Raw genomic sequence first — 21,190 nt, forward strand, 5'->3', positions numbered from 1 at the left:
TGCACTGAAAGTAAAGGGGCTGAATAATTTTGCACGCCCAATTTTCAGTTTTTGATTGTTAAAAAAGTTAGAAATATCCAATAAATGTCGTTCCACTTCATGATTGTGTCCCACTTGTTGTTGATTCTTCACAAAAAAATACAGTTTTATATCTTTATGTTTGAAGCCTGAAATGTGGCAAAAGGTCGCAAAGTTTAAGGGGGCCAAATACTTTCGCAAGGCACTGTACCTTGAAGCTATTTCATCGCCCCCAGAAACCTCCTTTTACTCTCTGTACCAGACATTCTAGACGACCAATTATCATTGCTTTTAGCCGTACTCTTATCCTACTCCTCCTCTTTTCCTCTGGTGATGCAGAGGTGAATCCAGGCCCTGCAGTGCCTAGCTCCACTCCCATTCCCCAGGCGCTCTCTTTTGATGACTTCTGTAACCGTAATAGCCTTGGTTTCATGCATGTTAACATTAGAAGCCTCCTCCCTAAGTTTGTTTTATTCACTGCTTTAGCACACTCTGCCAACCCGGATGTTCTAGCTGTTTCTGAATCCTGGCATAGGAAGACCACCAAAAATTTAGAAATTTTCATCCTTAACTACAACATTTTCAGAAAAGATAGAACTGCCAAAGGGGGCGGTGTTGCAATCTACTGCAAAGATAGCCTGCAGAGTTCTGTCCTACTATCCAGGTCTGTACACAAACAATTTGAACTTTTACTTTTAAAAATCCACCTCTCTAAAAACAAGTCTCTCACCGTTGCCACTTGCTATAGACCACCCTCTGCCCCCAGCTGTGCTCTGGACACCATATGTGAACTGATTTCCCCCCATCTATCTTCAGAGCACGTGCTGCTATGCGACCTAAACTGGAACATGCTTAACCACCCAGCCATCGTACAATCTACGCTTGATGCCCTCAATCTCACACAAATTATCAATGAACCTACCAGGTACCTCCCCAAAGCCGTGAACACGGGCACCCTCATAGATATCATCCTAACCAACTTGCCCTCTAAATTACACCTCTGCTGTCTTCAACAAAGATCTCAGTGATCACTGCCTCATTGCCTGCATCCGTAATGGGTCAGCGGTCAAACGGCCTCGACTCATCACTGTCAAACGCTCCCTGAAACACTTCAGCGAGCAGGCCTTTCTAATCGACCTGGTCGGGGTATCCTGGAAGGATATTGATCTCATCCCGTAAGTAGAGGATGCCTGGTTTTTTTTTTTAAATGCCTTCCTGACCATCTTTAATAAGCATGCCCCATTCAAGAAATTTTGAACCAGGAACAGATATAGCCCTTGGTTCTCCCCAGACCCGACTGCCCTTAACCAACACAAAAACATCCTATGGCGTTCTGCATTAGCATCGAACAGCCCCCCGTGATATGCAGCTTTTCAGGGATGCTAGAAACCAATATACAGAGGCAGTTAGAAAAGCCAAGGCTAGCTTTTTCAAGCAGAAATTTGCTTCCTGCAACGCTAACTCAAAAAAGTTCTGGGACACTGTAAAGTCCATGGAGAATAAGAACACCTCCTCCCAGCTGCCCACTGCACTGAAGATAGGAAACACTGTCACCACTGATAAATCCACTATAATTGAGAATTTCAATAAGCATTTTTCTACGGCTGGCCATGCTTTCCACCTGGCTACTCCTACCCCGGTCAACAGCACTGCACCCCCCACAGCAACTCGCCCAAGCCTTCCCCATTTCTCCTTCTCCCAAATCCAGTCAGCTGATGTTCTGAAAGAGCTGCAATATCTGGACCCCTACAAATCAGCCGGGCTAGACAATCTGGACCCTTTCTTTCTAAAATGATCTGCCGAAATTGTTGCCACCCCTATTACTAGCCTGTTCAACCTCTCTTTCGTGTCGTCTGAGATTCCCAAAGATTGGAAAGCAGCTGCGGTCATCCCCCTCTTCAAAGGGGGGGACACTCTTGACCCAAACTGCTACAGACCTATATCTATCCTACCCTGCCTTTCTAAGGTCTTCGAAAAGCCAAGTCAACAAACAGATTACCGACCATTTCGAATCTCACCATACCCTCTCTGCTATGCAATCTGGTTTCGGAGCTGGTCATGGGTGCACCTCAGCCACGCTCAAGGTCATAAACGATATCTTAACCGCCATTGATAAGAAACATTACTGTGCAGCCGTATTCATTGATCTGATCAAGGCTTTCGACTCTGTCAATCATCACATCCTCATATGCAGACTCGACATGCCTCGCCTGGTTCACCAACTACTTCTCTCGTAGAGTTCAGTGTGTCAAATCGGAGGGTCTGTTGTCCGGACCTCTGGCAGTCTCTATGGGGGTCCCACAGGGTTCAATTCTTGGACCGACTCTCTTCTCTGGATACATCAATGATGTCGCTCTTGCTGCTGGTGAGTCTCTGATCCTCCTCTACGCAGACGACACCATTCTGTATACTTCTGGCCCTTCTATGGACACTGTGTTAACAACCCTCCAGGCAAGCTTCAATGCCATACAACTCTCCTTCCATGGCCTCCAATTGCTCTTAAATACAAGTAAAACTAAATGCATGCTCTTCAACCGATCGCAGCCTGCACCTGCCCGCCTGTCCAACATCACTACTCTGGACGGCTCTGACAACTATAAATACCTAGGTGTCTGGTTAGACTGTAAACTCTCCTTCCAGACCCACATCAAACATCTCCAATCCAAAGTTAAATCTAGAATTGGCTTCCTATTTCGCAACAAAGCATCCTTCACTCATGCTGCCAAACATACCCTTGTAAAACTGACCATCCTACCGATCCTCGACTTCGGCGATGTCATTTCCAAAATAGCCTCCAATACCCTACTCAACAAATTGGATGCAGTCTATCACAGTGTCATCCGTTTTGTCACCAAAGCACCATATACTACCCGCCATTGCGACCTGTACGCACTCGTTGGCTGGCCCTATTTCATACTCGTCGCCAAACCCACTGGCTCCATGTCATCTACAAGACCCTGGTAGGTAAAGTCCCCCCTTATCTCAGCTCGCTGGTCACCATAGCATCACCCACCTGTAGCACTCGCTCCAGCAGGTATATATCTCTGGTCACCCCCAAAACCTATTCTTTCTTTGGCCGCCTCTCCTTCCAGTTCTTTGCTGCCAATGACTGGAATGAACTACAAAAATCTCTGAAACTGGAAACACTTATCTCCCTCACTAGCTTTAAGCACCAGCTGTCAGAGCAGCTCACAGATTACTGCACCTGTACATAGCCCATCTATAATTTAGCCTAAACAACTACCTCTTTCCCTACTCTATTTATTTAATTATTTTGCTGTTTTGCACCCCATTATTTTTATTTCTACTTTGCACATTCTTCCACTGCAAATCTACCTTTCCAGTGTTTTACTTGCTATATTATATTTACTTTGCCACCATGGCCTTTTTTTTGCCTTTACCTCCCTTATCTCACCTCATTTGCTCACATCGTATATAGACTTGTTTCTACTGTATTATTGACTGTATATTTGTTTTACTCCATGTGTAACTCTGTGTTGTTGTATGTGTCTAACTGCTTTGCTTTATCTTGGCCAGGTCGCAATTGTAAATGAGAACTTGTTCTCAACTTGCCTACCTGGTTAAATAAAGGTTAAATAAATAAATATCTTATTTGACTTATATCTAATATTATATTTTATATTACTTATATCTTATATATTATATTGCTTATATCTTAAATATTATACTACTTATAAAAACTCAGCAAAAAAATAAACTTCCTTTTTCAGGACCCTGTCTTTCACAGATAATTCGTAAAAATCCAAGTAACTTCACAGATCTTCCTTGTAAAGGGTTTAAACACTAAACACTGTTTCCCATCCCTTTTCAATAAAGATTGAACAATTAATGAACACGCACCTGTGGAACTGTCGTTAAGACACTAACAGCTTACAGACGGTAGGCAATTAAGGTCAAAGTTATGAAAAGAGGCCTTTCTTCTGACTCTGAAAAACACCAAATGACAGATGCCCAGGGTTCCTGCTCATCTGTTTGAATGTGCCTTAGGCATGCTGCAAGGAGGCATGAGGACTGCAGATGTGGCCAGGTCAATAAATTGCAATGTCCATACTGTGAGATGCCTAAGACAGCGCTACAGGGAGACAGCTGACCGTCATCGCAGTGGCAGACCATGTGTAACAACACCTGCACAGGATCGGTACATACGAACATCACACACAGGTACAGGATGGCAACAACAACTGCCTGAGTTACACCATGAACGCACAATCCCTCCATCAGTGCTCAGACTGTCCGCAATAGGCTAAGAGAGGCTGGACTGAGGGCTTGTAGGCCTGTTGTAAGGCAGACATCACCAGACATCACCGGCAACAAAGTCGCCTATGGGCCTAAACCCACCGTCGCTGGACCAAACAGGTCTGGCAAAAAGTACTCTTCACTGACAAGTCGCGGTTTTGTCTCACCAGGGTTGATGGTCAGTTGTTGAATCTTGTTATGTTCATAAAAATATTTACACATGTTAAGTTTGCTGAAAATAAACGCAGTTGACAGTGAGAGGTAGTTTATTTTTTTGCTGAGTTTATTATATGACTTCTATCTTAAATCTTATATTACTCACATTACAAAATATCTTATATCTTAAATGACCTATATCTTATATTACTTTGGGCTCCCGAGTGGAACAGTGGTCTAAGGCACTGCAGCTCAGTGCAAGAGGTGTCATTGCAGTCCCTGGTTCGAATCTAGTCTACATTACATCTGGTTGTGATTGAGAGTACTATAGGGCGGCGCACAATTGGCCCAGCATTGCCGAGGTAAATAAAAAACATTTATTATATTTAACATTTGATTTGATATTTCTTATACCTTATATTACTTATACGTTAAATCATATATTACTTATATTTTATATCTTATATTACCTATATCTTATATTACTTATATCTTATATTACCTATATGGTGAACCTTATATTACTTATATCTTATATTACTTATATCTTATATTACCTATATGTTAAATCTTATATTAGTTATATATAATATTATTTTTTATTTTTTGTATCTTACATTATGTAAATGTGAAATCTTATATTACTTATATGTTATATTACTGATATCTTATATTACTTACAGTAAATCTTATATTACTTACATATTATATAGTAGATGTATATTTTTGGGATAAAAACATAAAACCATATCTTATATTACTTATATGTTACATCACTTATATACTTCTAAAGCTGTAGAATCAGAGTGCATGCCATTATTGATCTCATCTTAAAACTTTGCATTCTAATAACAAATGTCTCCTTCAAATTCATGTCTGGTTAAAACATATTACAGATGTAATGTAAATGGACTTAAATGTAATGTAAAAGGAATTAAATGTAATGTAAAAGGAATTAAATGTAATGTAAAAGGAATTAAATGTAATGTAAAAGGAATTAAATGTAATGTAAAAGGAATTAAATGTAATGTAAATGGACTTAAATGTATTGTAAATGGCCAACCCTGGTGTTAAAACCAATAGTATTCACCTTTTGTAAAAGTTGTATTTATCGATATTTCTACAAAGTGAACCTTCTGAATTGATTTGTTATACATCAGTTCTCTCTAACAGGCATTAATTATCTCTAACAGGCATTAGTTATCTCTAACAGGCAGTAGTTGTCTCTAACAGGCAGTAGTTATCTCTAACAGGCAGTAGTCATCTCTAACAGGCATTAGTTGTCTCTAACAGACATTCGTTATCTCTAACAGGCAGTAGTTATCTCTAATCGGCATTAGTTATCTCTAACAGGCATTAGTTATCTCTAACAGGCAGTAGTTGTCTCTAACAGGCAGTAGTTATCTCTAACATGCATTAGTTATCTCTAACAGGAATTAGTTATCTCTAACAGGCATTAGTTATCTCTAACAGGCAGTAGTTATCTCTAACAGGCAGTAGTCATCTCTAACAGGCATTAGTTGTCTCTAACATACATTAGTTATCTCTAACAGGCAGTAGTTTCCCTTATTTACTCATTTAAAATTCTAACACTTACATGCCATGTTGATGAGAAATGTTGACTGACATGTTGTTCTGTTTTAGGTGGCTCATGTGATTCTATATCCTCTCTGTTCAATATTTATTGCATCTTTTATTCTAACACATACTTTATCCAAATGTAATGCTTTATTGTAACACATACTTTCTGAAATATATTTCCCATCATTTTGGCACAGACCTGAAAACTTTTTTGGTCTTGTTACTGTTTTTAGACCACACATGAATGGGTATGTTCCTTATTCCTTATCACCATGTCACAAATCTCACTTTCACTACGGGGTGATTCTCCCCTCAAGGACCTAATCTCTGCTCACTACTGATTATTTATGAGTTATTAGAACATGAGGTCACTTAGATTATGTTAAAGTCCAGACCTGATGCCACTCAACCCTCTCTCTGCCCCTTTATAAGTCCAGACACACACTCCCTCTCTTTCAGCAGTCCCCACCATAAACAGTTACTGCACATCTGGCAAAAATGTATTCTTGCATTTGCCAATTTTCAGTTTATGCCTTTAAAACAAATAAAGACTGATATTTGAAAATATATATAGCATTCTCTTCTGACGAACACCGCATCATTTCTCCCCATTTCACTGTCACTGAATACTGCATGTCCCCTATTCAAAACCTCTTCACACCTTATTTTATATCATTTTGTAGCTTTCACCAATACATTTGCTAACTCATATTGTTTTCTCCCACTTGAATGTAATCCTGTAACTAATAATTTGTTACAGTAGACAGGCTAGTAAATGGGATTGAAAGAGTACATGCACAGTTGGCACTGTGCTAACAAACTAACAACAGACATGCTAACAACAAGCTAGCAGACAAACTTACAACAAGCTACTGTAGCAGACTAGCTAACAACAGCTAGCAGACAAGCTAACAACAAGCTAGCTGACACACTAACAACAAGCTAGCAGACAAGCTAACAACAAAGCAAACATAAAGCCATCCAGATGGGGCACAGTAATCCACTCAAGGTCTAAACAAGCTTATAGTTTTTACCAATATAGCTGTGTCTTGTATCCCAGGTAGGCATATGATCATATACTTATGATGTCATATATCACAAAACAGGATCCAGAGATGAAGACAGACCCACTTTTATAGCCGATAAGTAGCTTACAAAGAGTAGTAATTTATATAGTTGAACAGACTTTGAACAAACAAAGTCCTCTGTAGCATTGAAACCCCGCCAGTTAGTAGGGCTTCTGAATCACCGAGACCTCCCCTCTGCAGGGGTTGTCGATGAAGTACAAAGTAGGGCACTTTGCATGTGATGTGTGTTGCCTTGCATGGTTACGACATGCAACGGCCCTGTACCAGTCTGCATGCTGCTTAACGAATGTCTTCCTTTTCCTCTTTCTCCTTCCACCCATTCGTCCGTCTGCTTGCAGAAGACAACCGTGTTGAAGGTGGGTATTCAATTTTCTCTTTTCTTTGTCATGGTTTTTATCATCTTTCCTCTGTGATTTATTCACTGAAACCATGCTGTGGTTCTCATGGCTTAAATCACTCCTAACATACTGTATGTCATGGGGAAATGGTTTTAAAACGTGCTACTGAAATGGTGTTAAAATGTGCTACTGAAATGGTAAGTCGGCTCCATATGTTTTTCTCATTTGCGCTTCTGGGTAGATGTTGTTGCAAAATGTGCTCAGTCATTGGTTCAGGAGAAACGCGTGGTTTGGGATAATGAAATGATGCTTCGGAAAAGTTAGCTGTTCTTAACTACACTCTTTATCATGATCCTGATGACAAAATTTGGAACATTCACTTATGTTGATGTAGTTGTTACTATTCTTGAAATCGCCCATAGATGTTAATGTTAATAAATATCAGTGAAAGTTTTGGCCAAAGTTGAGCTCAGTACAGTGCCTTTCGGAAGGTATTCGGACACCTTGACTTTTTCCCAATCATTTTACGTCACAGACTTATTCTAAAATGGATTAAATAAAAACGAATCCTTAGCAATCTACACACAATACCCCATAATGACAAAGTGAAAACAGGTTTTTAGAAATTTTACCAAATATATAAAAAATAGAAAACAGAAATAACTTATTTAAAGAAGTAGTCATACCTGTTGGTATGAGATTCAAAATTGAGCTCAGGTTCATCCTGTTTCCATTGATCATCCTAGAGATTATTCTACAACTTGATTGGAGTCCACCTGTGGTAAATCCAATTGATTGGACAAAATTTGGAAAGGCACACACCTGTCTATATAAGGTCCCACAGTTGACAGTGCATGTCAGTGCAAAAACCAAGCCATGAGGTTGAAGGAATTGTCCGTAGAGCCCCGAGACAGGATTGTGTCGAGGAACAGATATCGGGAAAAGTACCAAATGAATTCTTCAGCATTTGAAGGTCTCCAAGAACACAGTGCATCATTCTTAAATAGAAGAAGTTTGGAATCTCTATGACTCTTCTGAGAGCTGGCCGCCCAGCCAAACTGAACAATTGGGAGAGAAGAGCCTTGGTCAGGGAGGTGACCAAGAACCCAATGGTCACTCTGACAGAGCTCTAGAGTTATGGTAGAGGGATGTGGGGATGTTTTTCAGCGGCAGGGACTGGGAGGCAAAGATGAACAGAGCAAAGTACAGAGTGATCCTTAATAAAAACCTGCTCCAGAGCTGTCAGGACCTCAGACTGGGGTGAAGTTTCACCTTCCAACAGGACAACGACCCAAAGCACACAGCCAAGACAAAGCAGGAGTGGCTTTGGGACAAGTTTCTGAATGTCCTTGGGTGGCCAAGCCAGACCCAGAACTTGAACCTGATTTAACATCTCTGGAGAGACCTAAAAATAGCTGTGCAGCGATGCTCCCTATCCAACCTAACAGAGCTTGAGAGGATCTGCAGAGAAGAATGGAAGAAACTCCCCAAATACAGGTGTGCCACGCTTGTAGCGTCATACCCAAGAAGACTTGAGGCTGTAATCGATGCCAAAGGTGCTTCAACAAAGTACTAAGGGTCTAAATGAATACATATGTCAATTTCAGTTTTTGTGTAGATTGATGAGGCGAAAAAAAACGATTTAATCAATTTTAGAATTAGGTTGTATTGTAACAAAATGTGGGAAAAAGTCAAGGGGTCTGAAATCTTTCTGAAGGCAATGTATGTTAAGATGGTTAAGTATTTAGGCTACTACTACACTGTTAAACTATGCCTTTGATCTCTCACTGGTTTGAAATACATTTTCTGCAGGTTATTGTTGATACATTACATAAGTTAATGGTTTGGAAGGGATAGGACAAACATTTTATAGTTTCTGCAAGCTGTGGGAAGTAGACAATAGTCTGTTCCCATTTACAAGAAGATAGTCATGTCATAGTGAACAACTGAATACAACTTTAAAGAACAAACTCTGAACTGAACACTAAATCATGTCTTTACTTACAATAGTGTCTTTCATCTTTGCATTAAGGAGGGGAAAATGACCAGACCCTGCCCAATCAAATTGCTTTATATAACTGATAATATTATTTTGCAAATACCCTGTTTGGATCTTTGAAAGTTAATGTAGAAAAATGTGGATCCATTGTAAGAGATTCACATCGCAAAACCTTCAAGTCAGGCCATTGCTTAGGGGTAGGTAGGTACAGCAGGTGGAACTGGTTGAGCATTCTGAGAGGAGGCTCATTTTGGACAAATGGAACCTCAACTAACCTACAATTATTACAGTTAATTTAACTAAAGCAAGTCTGGCTGATTATGCATTGCAACCTCTCTCTTGGTTGGAAATATGCTCAACACCCTAACCCAACCTTGTCTGACTGTACCCCATCCTCACTCTCCGTCCCCCTTCGCCCCTACCCTGACTCCCCAACACCTTCCAAAATACCACAGGCATCTACCAGACACAGATGCCTGTCTGTCAGTTTGACCTACAGTAGGTTATGTCCCAAATGAAAACCCTATTCCCTATATAGTGCACTACTTTGGCAAGGGCTCATAGGACTCTGGTCATCCAGTAGTGGTCTATAAAGAGAATATGGTGCTATTTGGGAGGCAGCCCTAGCCTTTCCGTGATCCCCTGTTTCTCTGCTGACTTTGCTCTTGTTTTCTTTTAAGGTCTGGCACACTTGATGATGGGCGACCAAGGTATGGGCTCTGTTTCTTTGGTCCCTCCCCCCATGTGCTCCATACAAATACTTATTTTGCTGCTTCTCTTGCTGCTGGCTGGGGTACTCTGGGCTTTTAAATCTGCTTTTCAGATCTGCTTTGCAACAGTGAATGACTTGGTTTGTCTTGATTCCCCCCCCTCTCTCGAATCATCGCCTCAAATCAGCACATACTTTTCTTGCCAGTATGTTTCAAACTCTTCTTCATTCTCATTTGGCCGGCTGTTTCATCATGCCATCATGCTGTGATTCATTTCAAGGTGATGATAAAAACCAAACCAAAACATGCTGAAGGTAATGCATGATTGTGATGTAGCTACTATAGGACACCAGACCCCCTCTATATTACCCTTGCTGCTGGAATGCTTTAGCAGTCAGACAGTGAGCCACAGTGAGTTAGATGATTGAAAACCTCTCTCCATTTCCAAGGCAGTCTTTCTTTGCATCCCAAATGGCACCCTATTCCCTATGTAGTGCACTACTGTTAACTAAGGCCCAGGGTGCCATCTAGGAAACATCCTCTGACTCATATTCTCCACAGCAGTCTGGTTGATGCTCATCTCCCAGCATGCAGTACTCAGTCTGAGCCGGAAATGAAATATTGCTCACTTGTAACCCCCCCCCCCACATACTGACACTCACACCAGCATTCCATCATGCCATCCTTTCTTCAATCTCTTACCTCATCTTGGATATGATATTCATCCCATTGTGCCTCTCTGTGTGTCCCCAATGGCACCTTATTCCCTATATAGTGCACTTACTTTGACCAGAACCCTATATAGGGAAAAGGGTTCAATTAGGGATGCACCCACTCTGTGTACTTCGGTCCTTCTTCCCTGTCTGTCAGTATGACCATGACACTTATCGCTGTCTTTCCTTCCTCTCTTCCTCCTCTTGTCTGGAAACTGCGTTCTACCATGGGACATTCCATCAACTATCCTAGGTAGTAAAGGTACTCTCCACACTTTACTTCCTCAAACTCCATGTGGTCACGACTCTCTCAAATCCATTGTCTGTGGCCTTATATGGTAGTCACAGGACATTCTAAAGTTCACTGTCTGTGGCGTTATATGCTGATTTCATTAAGCATGTAAAGTCATGAGCATAATTGCATTGCTTTATGTTGCTACTATTTAAAATGTATTTGTGTCACGGTACCCAAGGTAGGTCCCTGCTTAATACTTTGTGGTCAGCTCACACTTTTTGATGAGGAGTGGATTGTTTAATTTCTGCTTGATGCATTAAGACCATAAAGACATTCACAAAGGGGGGATATGTGATGTCTACTCCACTCTGCTTGTACCTGATGCCAGTGCAGCCCTGACCACCGGTAATGCTTCATCTTTTTCAATGTATTGATGGGTAATGGGGTGTGATGAGTTAAAGGCTATATCTGGCCCCAGTGTCTGACCAACCTGAGTGTTGTAGGCAGCGGGCAATGGCCTTGGCACCCCATGGGCTGGGAAGCACCTTATCCTGGCTGGCTGTGCTGCTGTGCCGCTCTCCACAGAGGGTAAGTGGACCTCTGATCTCTTCCCGTTTGCCTCTCCTACCCAGGGCTCAGGGAAGGAGAAGGTTGGCTTCGAAGGTCCCTACTGAGCATTCCAGGTAAACAGCTTTGCTTTGTTCATTTGATTCCTTAACAGTTGAATCATTGGATCATTCAAGACTAGCAGGTCTAAAGAGCAAGTCACCGTTTGGTTTGTTTGTTTCATCCATAAGAGTTATGTTATGTGACATGTCCTGCCTCGTGAGCTGGATTGACAGTCTTCAATGAAAGACAATGTTCATATCTCAGCAGCTTGTAGATTGTGTGGGTGAAAATGTATGTGGGTGAAAATATGAATGATAATTCAGCAAGTTATGAGTATCTGTAGGGATATGTGTATTTTAGGCATAAATGAGTTTGAAGGCATGACCTTTGACATTATAGGAATCGTGGGACTGTAAAAGTCCATTCCAGTGTTCCATTTCCATTCTAAATCAATTATTTTCATGTTATCACCTGTAATATTGTCAACAAGCTCTCAGTCTCACGGCAAAATTAGCCATTCATCCATGTTTATCAAATGTTTATTAAATCAAGTGTTTAAGGTAACGTTTAGACATTATCTCCACATTTTTAAGGTTACGGTTAAGTTCAGGCATTAACCTTGTGATAGGCTTAAAACATAAATATAAAAAAAGACTTTCTATTGCTGTATTTGAGCATGCAACCTTTCGCACTAGAGGCAGATGCTTACAAAACCTACTTGAAGGTAAAAGAGCTCACTGTTGCCCCTAGTGGCCCGGTTTACACGTCATCTTCCAACGTCCTCAGACATGGATGGATAGTCATGTACTGACTTGTATCACGGGTGACCTGGCTGAACACTGTAGCATTACTGTCTAAGTAAGCCAGGTAAGAGGTGTGTTTATGAAAATAAATGAGCATGGTACAATGAAAATTGAAAGTCAAATCAAATTAGTTTGTACAGGTAAGTAGACACCATATCCATAAATTAATCAAATGTATGTGGAACCATTTCAGATATCTGTGATTTGGAGCTATCTTTCCATTGCCTGCACTACATCAATATTTTTCACTGTGATTTTATATCTAGGTACATTACACACACTTGAACATGATTGGGATATAAAACACACACAGAGTAGACATTTTGGACTTTCCTTTAATCACTCAGGGCAACAGTGCAAAGATCAACTACCCTTCACGAAGGTAAGTGCTATTTATTTGGTAATGGCGGTTCAGGTTGTGTGGCCGTTCATAGAGATTGGATGATTACATTTTTTAGCGCCCATCTTGTTTTGATCTTTTCTCTGAATATTGAACAGGTCAAATTAGCCTTTTTTGACATTGCTTATACACATTATTTTCAACATTCTATTTGGTCTGCAAGTGTAACAGAGTTAAGAACGAACATTATGATCGCTCCACAGCTATCTTGAAATGTCACGGATGGAGCTATCCAATCGGTAACTTTTTGGGTGGCTCAAGCCGTTGGAATGTTATCAAGGAGGGCGGTCACGTGTGTTGCGAAGCAGAGGATCACTGGTTTGAGCCCAGTATGGGGCAGTCGGACAGTGGAGGAAACTAAGCTGTTAGCAGGCAATCTCTCATGCCTGTAAAACGGAATGACAGGGTGCTTTCAGACTCCGATCTGCCCTAGGAATGGGATGTTGCCTCTAAAACTGAATGACAGGGAGCTTTCAGACTCCGATCTGCCCTAGGAATGGGATGTTGCCTCTAAAACTGAATGAAATGATGCTTAGAGAGTCTGAGTATCTGCACTAGGAATGGGATGAGATTTCCAATGCTCAAGTCTGGTTGTAATAGCGCAATGCTGCTTATATGAACCAAGCTATTATTATTATTATTATTATTTTGTTAACCTTTATTAATCTAGGCAAGTCAGTTAAGAACAGATTCTTATTTCCAATGATGGCCTACACTGGCCAAACACGGATGATGCAAGGCTAATTGTGCACCACCCTATGGGACTCCCAATCACAGCCGGTTGTGATACAGCCTGGATTCAAACCAGGGTGTCTGTAGTGACACCTCTAGCACTGAGCTACAGTGCCTTAGACCGCTGTGCCACTCGGATGAAGGTTACTTTGTTGGGTTTTTGTGATAATGGTACACCTACCATGACATGTTTGTAAGACCGACACCTTGGCATCTTGCCACATTTTACGCAGAAAAATAACATTTTAAGGATATGTCAAGTCTAAACCAACGAGTCATGAGGTGTACTGTAGGTCTACGGCTTCAGAACTGTAGGATGTGACGTACTGTAGACTACGCATGGCTAGCTCATCAGAATGTGATGTGCTAGGTCATCAGAATGTGACAAACTGTAGACTATACGTATGAGTAGCTCATCAGAATGTGACGTACTGTAGACTATAGGTATGGCTAGCTCATCAGAATGTGACAAACTGTAGACTATAGGTATGGCTAGCTCATCAGGATGTGATGTACCTTAGACTATACGTATGGGTAGCTCATCAGGATGTGACGTACTGTAGACTATACGTATGGGTAGCTCATCAGAATGTGACAAACTGTAAACTATACGCACGGCTAGGTCATCAGAATGTGACAAACTGTAGACTACACATGGCTAGCTCATCAGGATGTGACGTACTGTAGACTATACGCACGGCTAGGTCATCAGAATGTGACAAACTGTAGACTACACATGGCTAGCTCATCAGGATGTGACGTACTGTAGACTATACGCACGGCTAGGTCATCAGAATGTGACAAACTGTAGACTGTACGCACGGCTAGGTCATCAGAATGTGACAAACTGTAGACTACACATGGCTAGCTCATCAGGATGTGACGTACTGTAGACTATACGTATGGGTAGCTCATCAGGATGTGACTTACTGTAGACTATACGTATGGCTAGGTCATCAGAATGTGATGTACTGTAGACTATACGTATGGCTAGCTCATCAGGATGTGATGTACTGTAGACTATACATATGGGTAGCTCATCAGGATGTGATGTACTGTCGACTATACGTATGGGTAGCTCATCAGGATGTGATGTACTGTAGACTATACGTATGGGTAGCTCATCAGGATGTGATGTACTGTAGACTATACATATGGGTAGCTCATCAGGATGTGATGTACTGTAGACTATACGTATGGGTAGCTCATCAGGATGTGACGTACTGTAGACTATACGCACGGCTAGGTCATCAGAATGTGACAAACTGTAGACTATAGGTATGGCTAGCTCATCAGGATGTGATGTACTGTAGACTACACGCACGGCTAGGTCATCAGAATGTGACAAACTGTAGACTATACATATGGGTAGCTCAACAGGATGTGACGTACTGTAGACTATACATATGTGTAGCTCATCAGGATGTGACGTACTGTAGACTATACACACGGCTAGCTGGACACTAGCTGTGCCTTGCGTCGTCACTGAAATATACTGTATACGCTCTTTGGACACTGTCCTTAAGCAGCATATTGTGTGCCAACTGCAGATGTCACCATCTTAAATACCACCCTACTCCCTAAATAGTGCACTACTTTTGACCAGGGCTCTGGTCAAAAGTAGTGCACTATAAAGGGAATAGGATGCCACATGGAATGCAGAAAGTACTAGCCTGGAGGTGGCAGAAGGCGAGCCATGGGGAGAGGTGGAGAGAAGTGTTGACATAGCAGAAAACTGACACAACACACTGAGTCTAATTTTGGGCTTTCACCATGGAGTGTGTCCTCTGTCTCATACAGGGTGTGCGAACAGGTGTAGGATCGCACCTACAGTACAGGGTTGTGAGGCTGTGAAGATCCAGCCCTTTCATCTGGTTTTATCTAATCTGATAATGCTAGTACAACATGTTTGCACAGCCTTTAGCTAGGCCCCTACATTATCCATTCAGATACTAGCAGTTATTTGGTCATTGTAATAATGTAGTTACAACTTCTGAGAATGTCCTATTACTCCAACTCCTTTACGCTCTGGTAGTGCGGTTTAACTTCACAGTTTGTTGAGATGTGGAGGTCCTTTGTGAGGTAAACATTTACATATATTCAGATTCCAATGTTGGTGAAGCTGCCCTTAGAGTCTCAGAATCTAATTTCCATTGATTGCGTCCCAAATAACAGCCTGGTCAAAAGTATTACAATATAGGGAATAGGTTACCATTTGAAATACAGCCTAGGGAAGTGGATACGTCATAATACCACACCAATAGCCTGCCAGCAACAGTGCATTTAATTGCTGTCACCACAACCAAGAGCCATGTGAGGCTTAAAATACTTTTCAGGCAGGAGGGCCAGGCCAGGCTAGCATACAGAACATGCCAGGCAGGCCAGGTTAGCACATAGAACAGGCAGGCCAGGTTAGCACACAGAACAGGCAGGTCAGGTTAGCACACAGAACAAGCAGGCCAGGTTAGCACACAAAACAGGCAGGCAGGCCAGGCTAGCACACAGACCAGACCAGGCAGGCCAGGCTAGCACATAGACCAGACCAGACCAGGCAGGCCAGCTAGCACACAGAACAGGCAGGCCAGGTTAGCACACAGAACAAGCAGGCCAGGCTACCACACAAAACAGGCCAGGCAGGCCAGGCTAGCACACACAGGAAGGCCAGGTTAACAGGCCCCATAGGCAGGAGGGCTATGCCAGTCTAGCACACAGAATATGCCCTACAAGCAGGAGGGCCAGGCTAGCACACATAATATGCTAGAGGAACTACTTGGCCTTTTGCTATAAACTAAGTTTTAAAAAATTGTCTCATTTGCTTTTGATGGTTATGATCTTTTTGTAATACTTTTTTTGAAAATCTTTAATTATGGAAGGTAAATCCTCAGAGATTGATTCATCTGTCAGTGCCAAGTATGACTGGGTTGTATTTAGGGAAACACTTAAAATGTTGCATGCCTGTCTGTTTGTTTGTATGCAAACTGGATGTGTCAGATCCAAGTGGTATATACATTATTTGTGAGCCATTTGAATGCGATTGAATCCTGTTCAATTAGGCCTACTTTTTTTCTAGTCACTAGCTAGGTTTCCATCCAATTGGCAACAGATTTCATGTGAATATAAAACAATCGGCATAAAAAATATGCTAATTTTCCCACAAGAGATGTATTTCCAACCAATTGACTTGTTGCAGATAAAAAGCTGTGTGATTTAGTGCACATATAAATAACTTTTGTAAATTCCCATGTACTGATTGAGACATTTTAGTTAAATGGATTTCCATCCCATTTTCAACTCTACGGGTGGTTTTGTTCCAGAAAATGTTGCTTGACCTATTTTGTTTTATCTGAAATTGCTTTTTTATATATTTAAGTTTCTTATTTTCCCGCTCTTAGATCACTCTAAAGACTCACGACTTGTTTTGAAAAGAAAGCCTCGACTGTTGTGAGAGAGGAGATTGAGTGTATGCTTATGGTGGAATGTTGAGAACTCCAACATCAATATGATATATGTGGCTATGGAGAAAAATGCAATGCTGGTATGTAGTGTCAGTTGTAGCTCTGGTGTGGATGCTCCTGTAGTAGACTGATGGATGAATCATGACATTCTAAATCTCCAATATGCCACACTTCTCAGCATAAACCTAACTGGAGAAACTAGGAACTGAACCAGCTTCTCAACATAAACCTAACTTTAGGAACTTAACCCGGCTTCTCAACATAAACCCGACTGGAGGAACTAGGATCTGAACCGGCTTCTCACCTAACTCGAGGACCTAGGAAATGTGTACTTTGCCAGTCTCTATATATGGTGTCTTTTGAGACTGAGCTCTTATATTCGATGCAGTTCATGTGCACATAAAAAAATTATAAAGAAATGAAGAAACTGTAACTGACTATATATTTCAAAATATTCAGGACCTCATTGTCATAGTAAAGGCTATTAGCGATTATGACCTTTCAGTCGGCCTGTCCATTTGAGTCCAAACCCGTCGGAATGATTCAACTAGAACCCTCTCAACGTTTTACTGGCTTTTGTCCCAAATGACACCCTATTCCCTATATAGTGCACTACTATTGACCAGAGCCCTATGGGAAATGGTCAAAAGTAATGTAGCACTGAATAGGAAATAGTTTCATTTTGGACGCAGACACTGTTAAATTTATTTTGATAGCTTTGCATCAATGATATCGTTCTGCATAGCGGCTTGTTGATGGGGATTACAGTTGTCATCATGGACTATGGCTTGATTTTGCTTAAGTACCGTATGCACTCAAATCCCCTTATTCTTCCTAAAGGTCCTTGTTGCAGTAGCGGTATGGTCTCAGAAGAATCCTTAAACGTCAATTCATATTTTACTTGGCTGGTATTTTCTTTGTAAGGCTGAAGAGAACACAGTGTGCGTAACAGGGAACCTGGAGAGTTTCCCTCTGAAGTGGGAGTTAGTCTTTAGTGCTCTGGCTGAAAACAGCAGTGGTCTTCATGATGTTACTCTAATACAGAATAGTTGGGTGGTTTAATATGGAACTTTTTCCTACCACTGTCAGTGCGGTATGTGTGATGCCTTCAGTGCTTCTGAACCCCATGGGTCCCATGTTGATTACATCGTCAACCTCCAATTCAGAGATAATGAAAGAAAAGGAAGGTCTGAGCAATTTGATGCTTGCACTGTTTTACCATTCCTACCTTCCTGTACCTACTGTACCTGGCCTACTCTATAACCAGAGCAGTGTTTCGCTCTATCTAGCAAAGCACATTGATTTGAAAGATTCAGAGGTGGTGTTAAACAAACACTGAAGCTGAGAAAGAGAGGGAAATGGAGAGGGAGGAGATACTGACTCCTGGAGGAGATACTGACTCCTTGAGTGGTGCTGAGAGGGAGAGGGAGGGGATACTGGGATACTTGATATCTCATTCAGCCACACACACATGCACACATGCACACATCCTTGTGAAGCTAAAGACTGCTACATTAGCTCCATTCTAACTCTAGGCCGACACAATTTACTTCACATAATTTCAATGATTGTTTTTGAATGGCCCCCTCTTAACCCTCCTATTATGTTACGTGTCCTTTCCACGTTTGAGTTGTCTACAATACTAGTTCATCTCTCTTTCTCCATGAAATTAAATGACTTTTCCCCATTTAGGGTCATGAACCTAACTTCATAATGTGGACACTGATGTGTTGTGGAATAGATTGTGTATACAAGCATGATATTGTTGGTCATTTTGACCCAGAGGATTTCATGTGTATAGATATTTGCACTGGTCCAAAATAAAAACGTGTCTTTGAAGTTTTTTGATTTGACTGGTTCTGGTTGCACTTTATTAATTATGTTTGGGTGAAAAGGAGCTTTCCCAAGCTTCTCCTTCGCACTGAGTAGCAGATCTCTGACACAGACACTCCAAAATGAGCTTCAAAAAGAAAATGATTGTGAGAAAGGAAATATGTTTTTTTTTAATCAAATGTTTTTGTTATTTCTTCTTTCTGAAAGGTCTGACAAGACAAAATAAAGTTTTGGCTGTTTTTACTTGATTCGTTGTCTGTCTTGAGTGTGTAACTGTGCGGCTCAATCTGACCCATACCACAATGTACTTATTTTTTACTCAGCAAAGCACAAGGGTTAAAATATATGTAGTGTATATTGATGACAATAAATTCCTAACCCTAAAGGAGAGGAAACAGGAGAGAGAGTGAGAATAGAAGAGTTGTAGCACAAAATAAATATAATGTTGGATTGTTATGAGAGCAGCCCGGCTGTCTCTTCCTAGCTCGGCCTGGTTCCTAGCTTGGACTGGTGTGGATCAATATCCACTATACTGTATATTGCAATACTTTTGATGAGAGACCTATATGAATAGGGTGCCATTTGGGACTCACAGGGTGACACTGCCCTGAAAATAAAGGAAGAATCTGAACAAAAATTGAACTTACTGTATGTCTGAATAGGAATCTAACCTCCACTTACTGTATATCTGGACAGGAATCTATCATCCACTTACTGTATATCTGCATAGGAATCTATCCTCCCCTTACTGTATATCTGGATATAATCTATCCTCCCCTTACTGTATATCTGGATATAATCTATCCTCCCCTTACTGTATATCTGGATAGGAATCTATCATCCACTTACTGTATATCTGGATAGGAATCTATCCTCCCCTTACTGTATATCTGGATATAATCTATCCTCCCCTTACTGTATATCTGGATATAATCTATCCTCCCCTTACTGTATATCTGGATATAATCTAACCCCCCTTACTGTATACCTGGATAGGAATCTATCCTCCCCTTACTGTATATCTGGATATAATCTATCCCCCCTTACTGTATACCTGGATAGGAATCTAACCTCTCCTTACTGTATATCTGGATAGGAATCTATCCTCCCCTTACTGTATATCTGGATATAATCTACCCTCCCCTTACTTTATATCTGGATAGGAATCTATTCTCCCCTTACTGTATATCTGGATAGGAATCTATCCTCCCCTTACTGTATATCTGGATAGGAATCTAACCTCTCCTTACTGTATATCTGGATAGGAATCTAACCTCCCCTTACTGTATATCTGGATAGGAATCTAACCTCCCCTTACTTTGTTAGGAATCTATCATACACTTACTGTTGTCGTGTCTTTACTATCATTAAATTAAGACTTTTAGTGTTATCAAAGATTCTCTGTTATTAGTATTACGCGATCAAATTGATTAATTATGTAACTGTAATTAACTAGGAAGTCGGGGCACCAAGGAAAATATTCAGATTACAAGGTTATAATTTCCTAATATAACCTTTCAGATATGTTATCTGATCAATTAGTCTTCAAATTAATGAATGATTTATTTTACCTCACGTTAGTCTCATTCCAAAAGTCAGAAATTGTTGGTTCTGCACAAACCCAGTCTTCACTATTAGTCATCCATACATCAATTGTCTTAAATCATGTATTTATTACTAACTAAGTAATTCACAGAAATGCATAAACGAACAAACAAGGTAAATATGGTTGCAAGAAATGATAGGGAAATGTGCCTTAGTGGGCTAAACCGGAATCGCGGTTCCGGTTTAGCCCACTAAGGTCGACAAAAGGGGGAGTCAGCTGAGAAGTCACTACAGAGTGGTAATTATAACAATTGAAATATTAATCCTTTGCACATGAACGCTCACTCATTCGGGAACAATTGCAATCAATATATATATTTACGCTCAGTGTGTCGTCTTGATCGCTGTTGAAAAGTTGTTTCTTTTGTAGAATTGTCTGTCTCTCTCCCTTTCTCTCTCTGTTGTGGTTAGAGCAATTTGTTCAGAGTGACATTCATTCGTTTCGTTATAGAATGGATGTTTTGGCGATTGTCTTTCTTCGGGTTCAATGATACCGAATTCCGAGCTGCAGACTAGTAATTAATATCAAAGACTTGTTCTTATTCTGTCGGTATTGATAGTCTAAGAGTTTAAACACGTGGTATGGTTAAAAGATTCATCAATGGCCTGCAACCTTTGTACTCCCGTGATTGAGAGAAACATGGTCTGGTGATAATTT

General features: G+C 40.9%; 1 protein-coding gene across 8 annotated transcripts in view; it reads left to right on the plus strand.

The window, feature by feature from the left end:
• LOC109888042 (neurexin-1a) overlaps positions 1-21,190 on the plus strand; it is a 790,431-nt gene that overhangs the window by 45,949 nt on the left and 723,292 nt on the right. For 7 of the 8 annotated variants that reach the window (XM_031835175.1, XM_031835176.1, XM_031835180.1 and 4 more), the window contains exons 3-6: positions 7,439-7,456; positions 10,118-10,147; positions 11,114-11,122; positions 11,728-11,778. In XM_031835175.1, the coding sequence (XP_031691035.1) occupies positions 7,439-7,456; positions 10,118-10,147; positions 11,114-11,122; positions 11,728-11,778 (108 nt within the window). The remainder of the gene's footprint in view (positions 1-7,438; positions 7,457-10,117; positions 10,148-11,113; positions 11,123-11,727; positions 11,779-21,190) is intronic. The other variant, XM_031835179.1, reaches the window with a different exon arrangement.

This window comes from Oncorhynchus kisutch, linkage group LG11 (assembly GCF_002021735.2).
Source record: "Oncorhynchus kisutch isolate 150728-3 linkage group LG11, Okis_V2, whole genome shotgun sequence".
Taxonomy (NCBI): domain Eukaryota; kingdom Metazoa; phylum Chordata; class Actinopteri; order Salmoniformes; family Salmonidae; genus Oncorhynchus; species Oncorhynchus kisutch.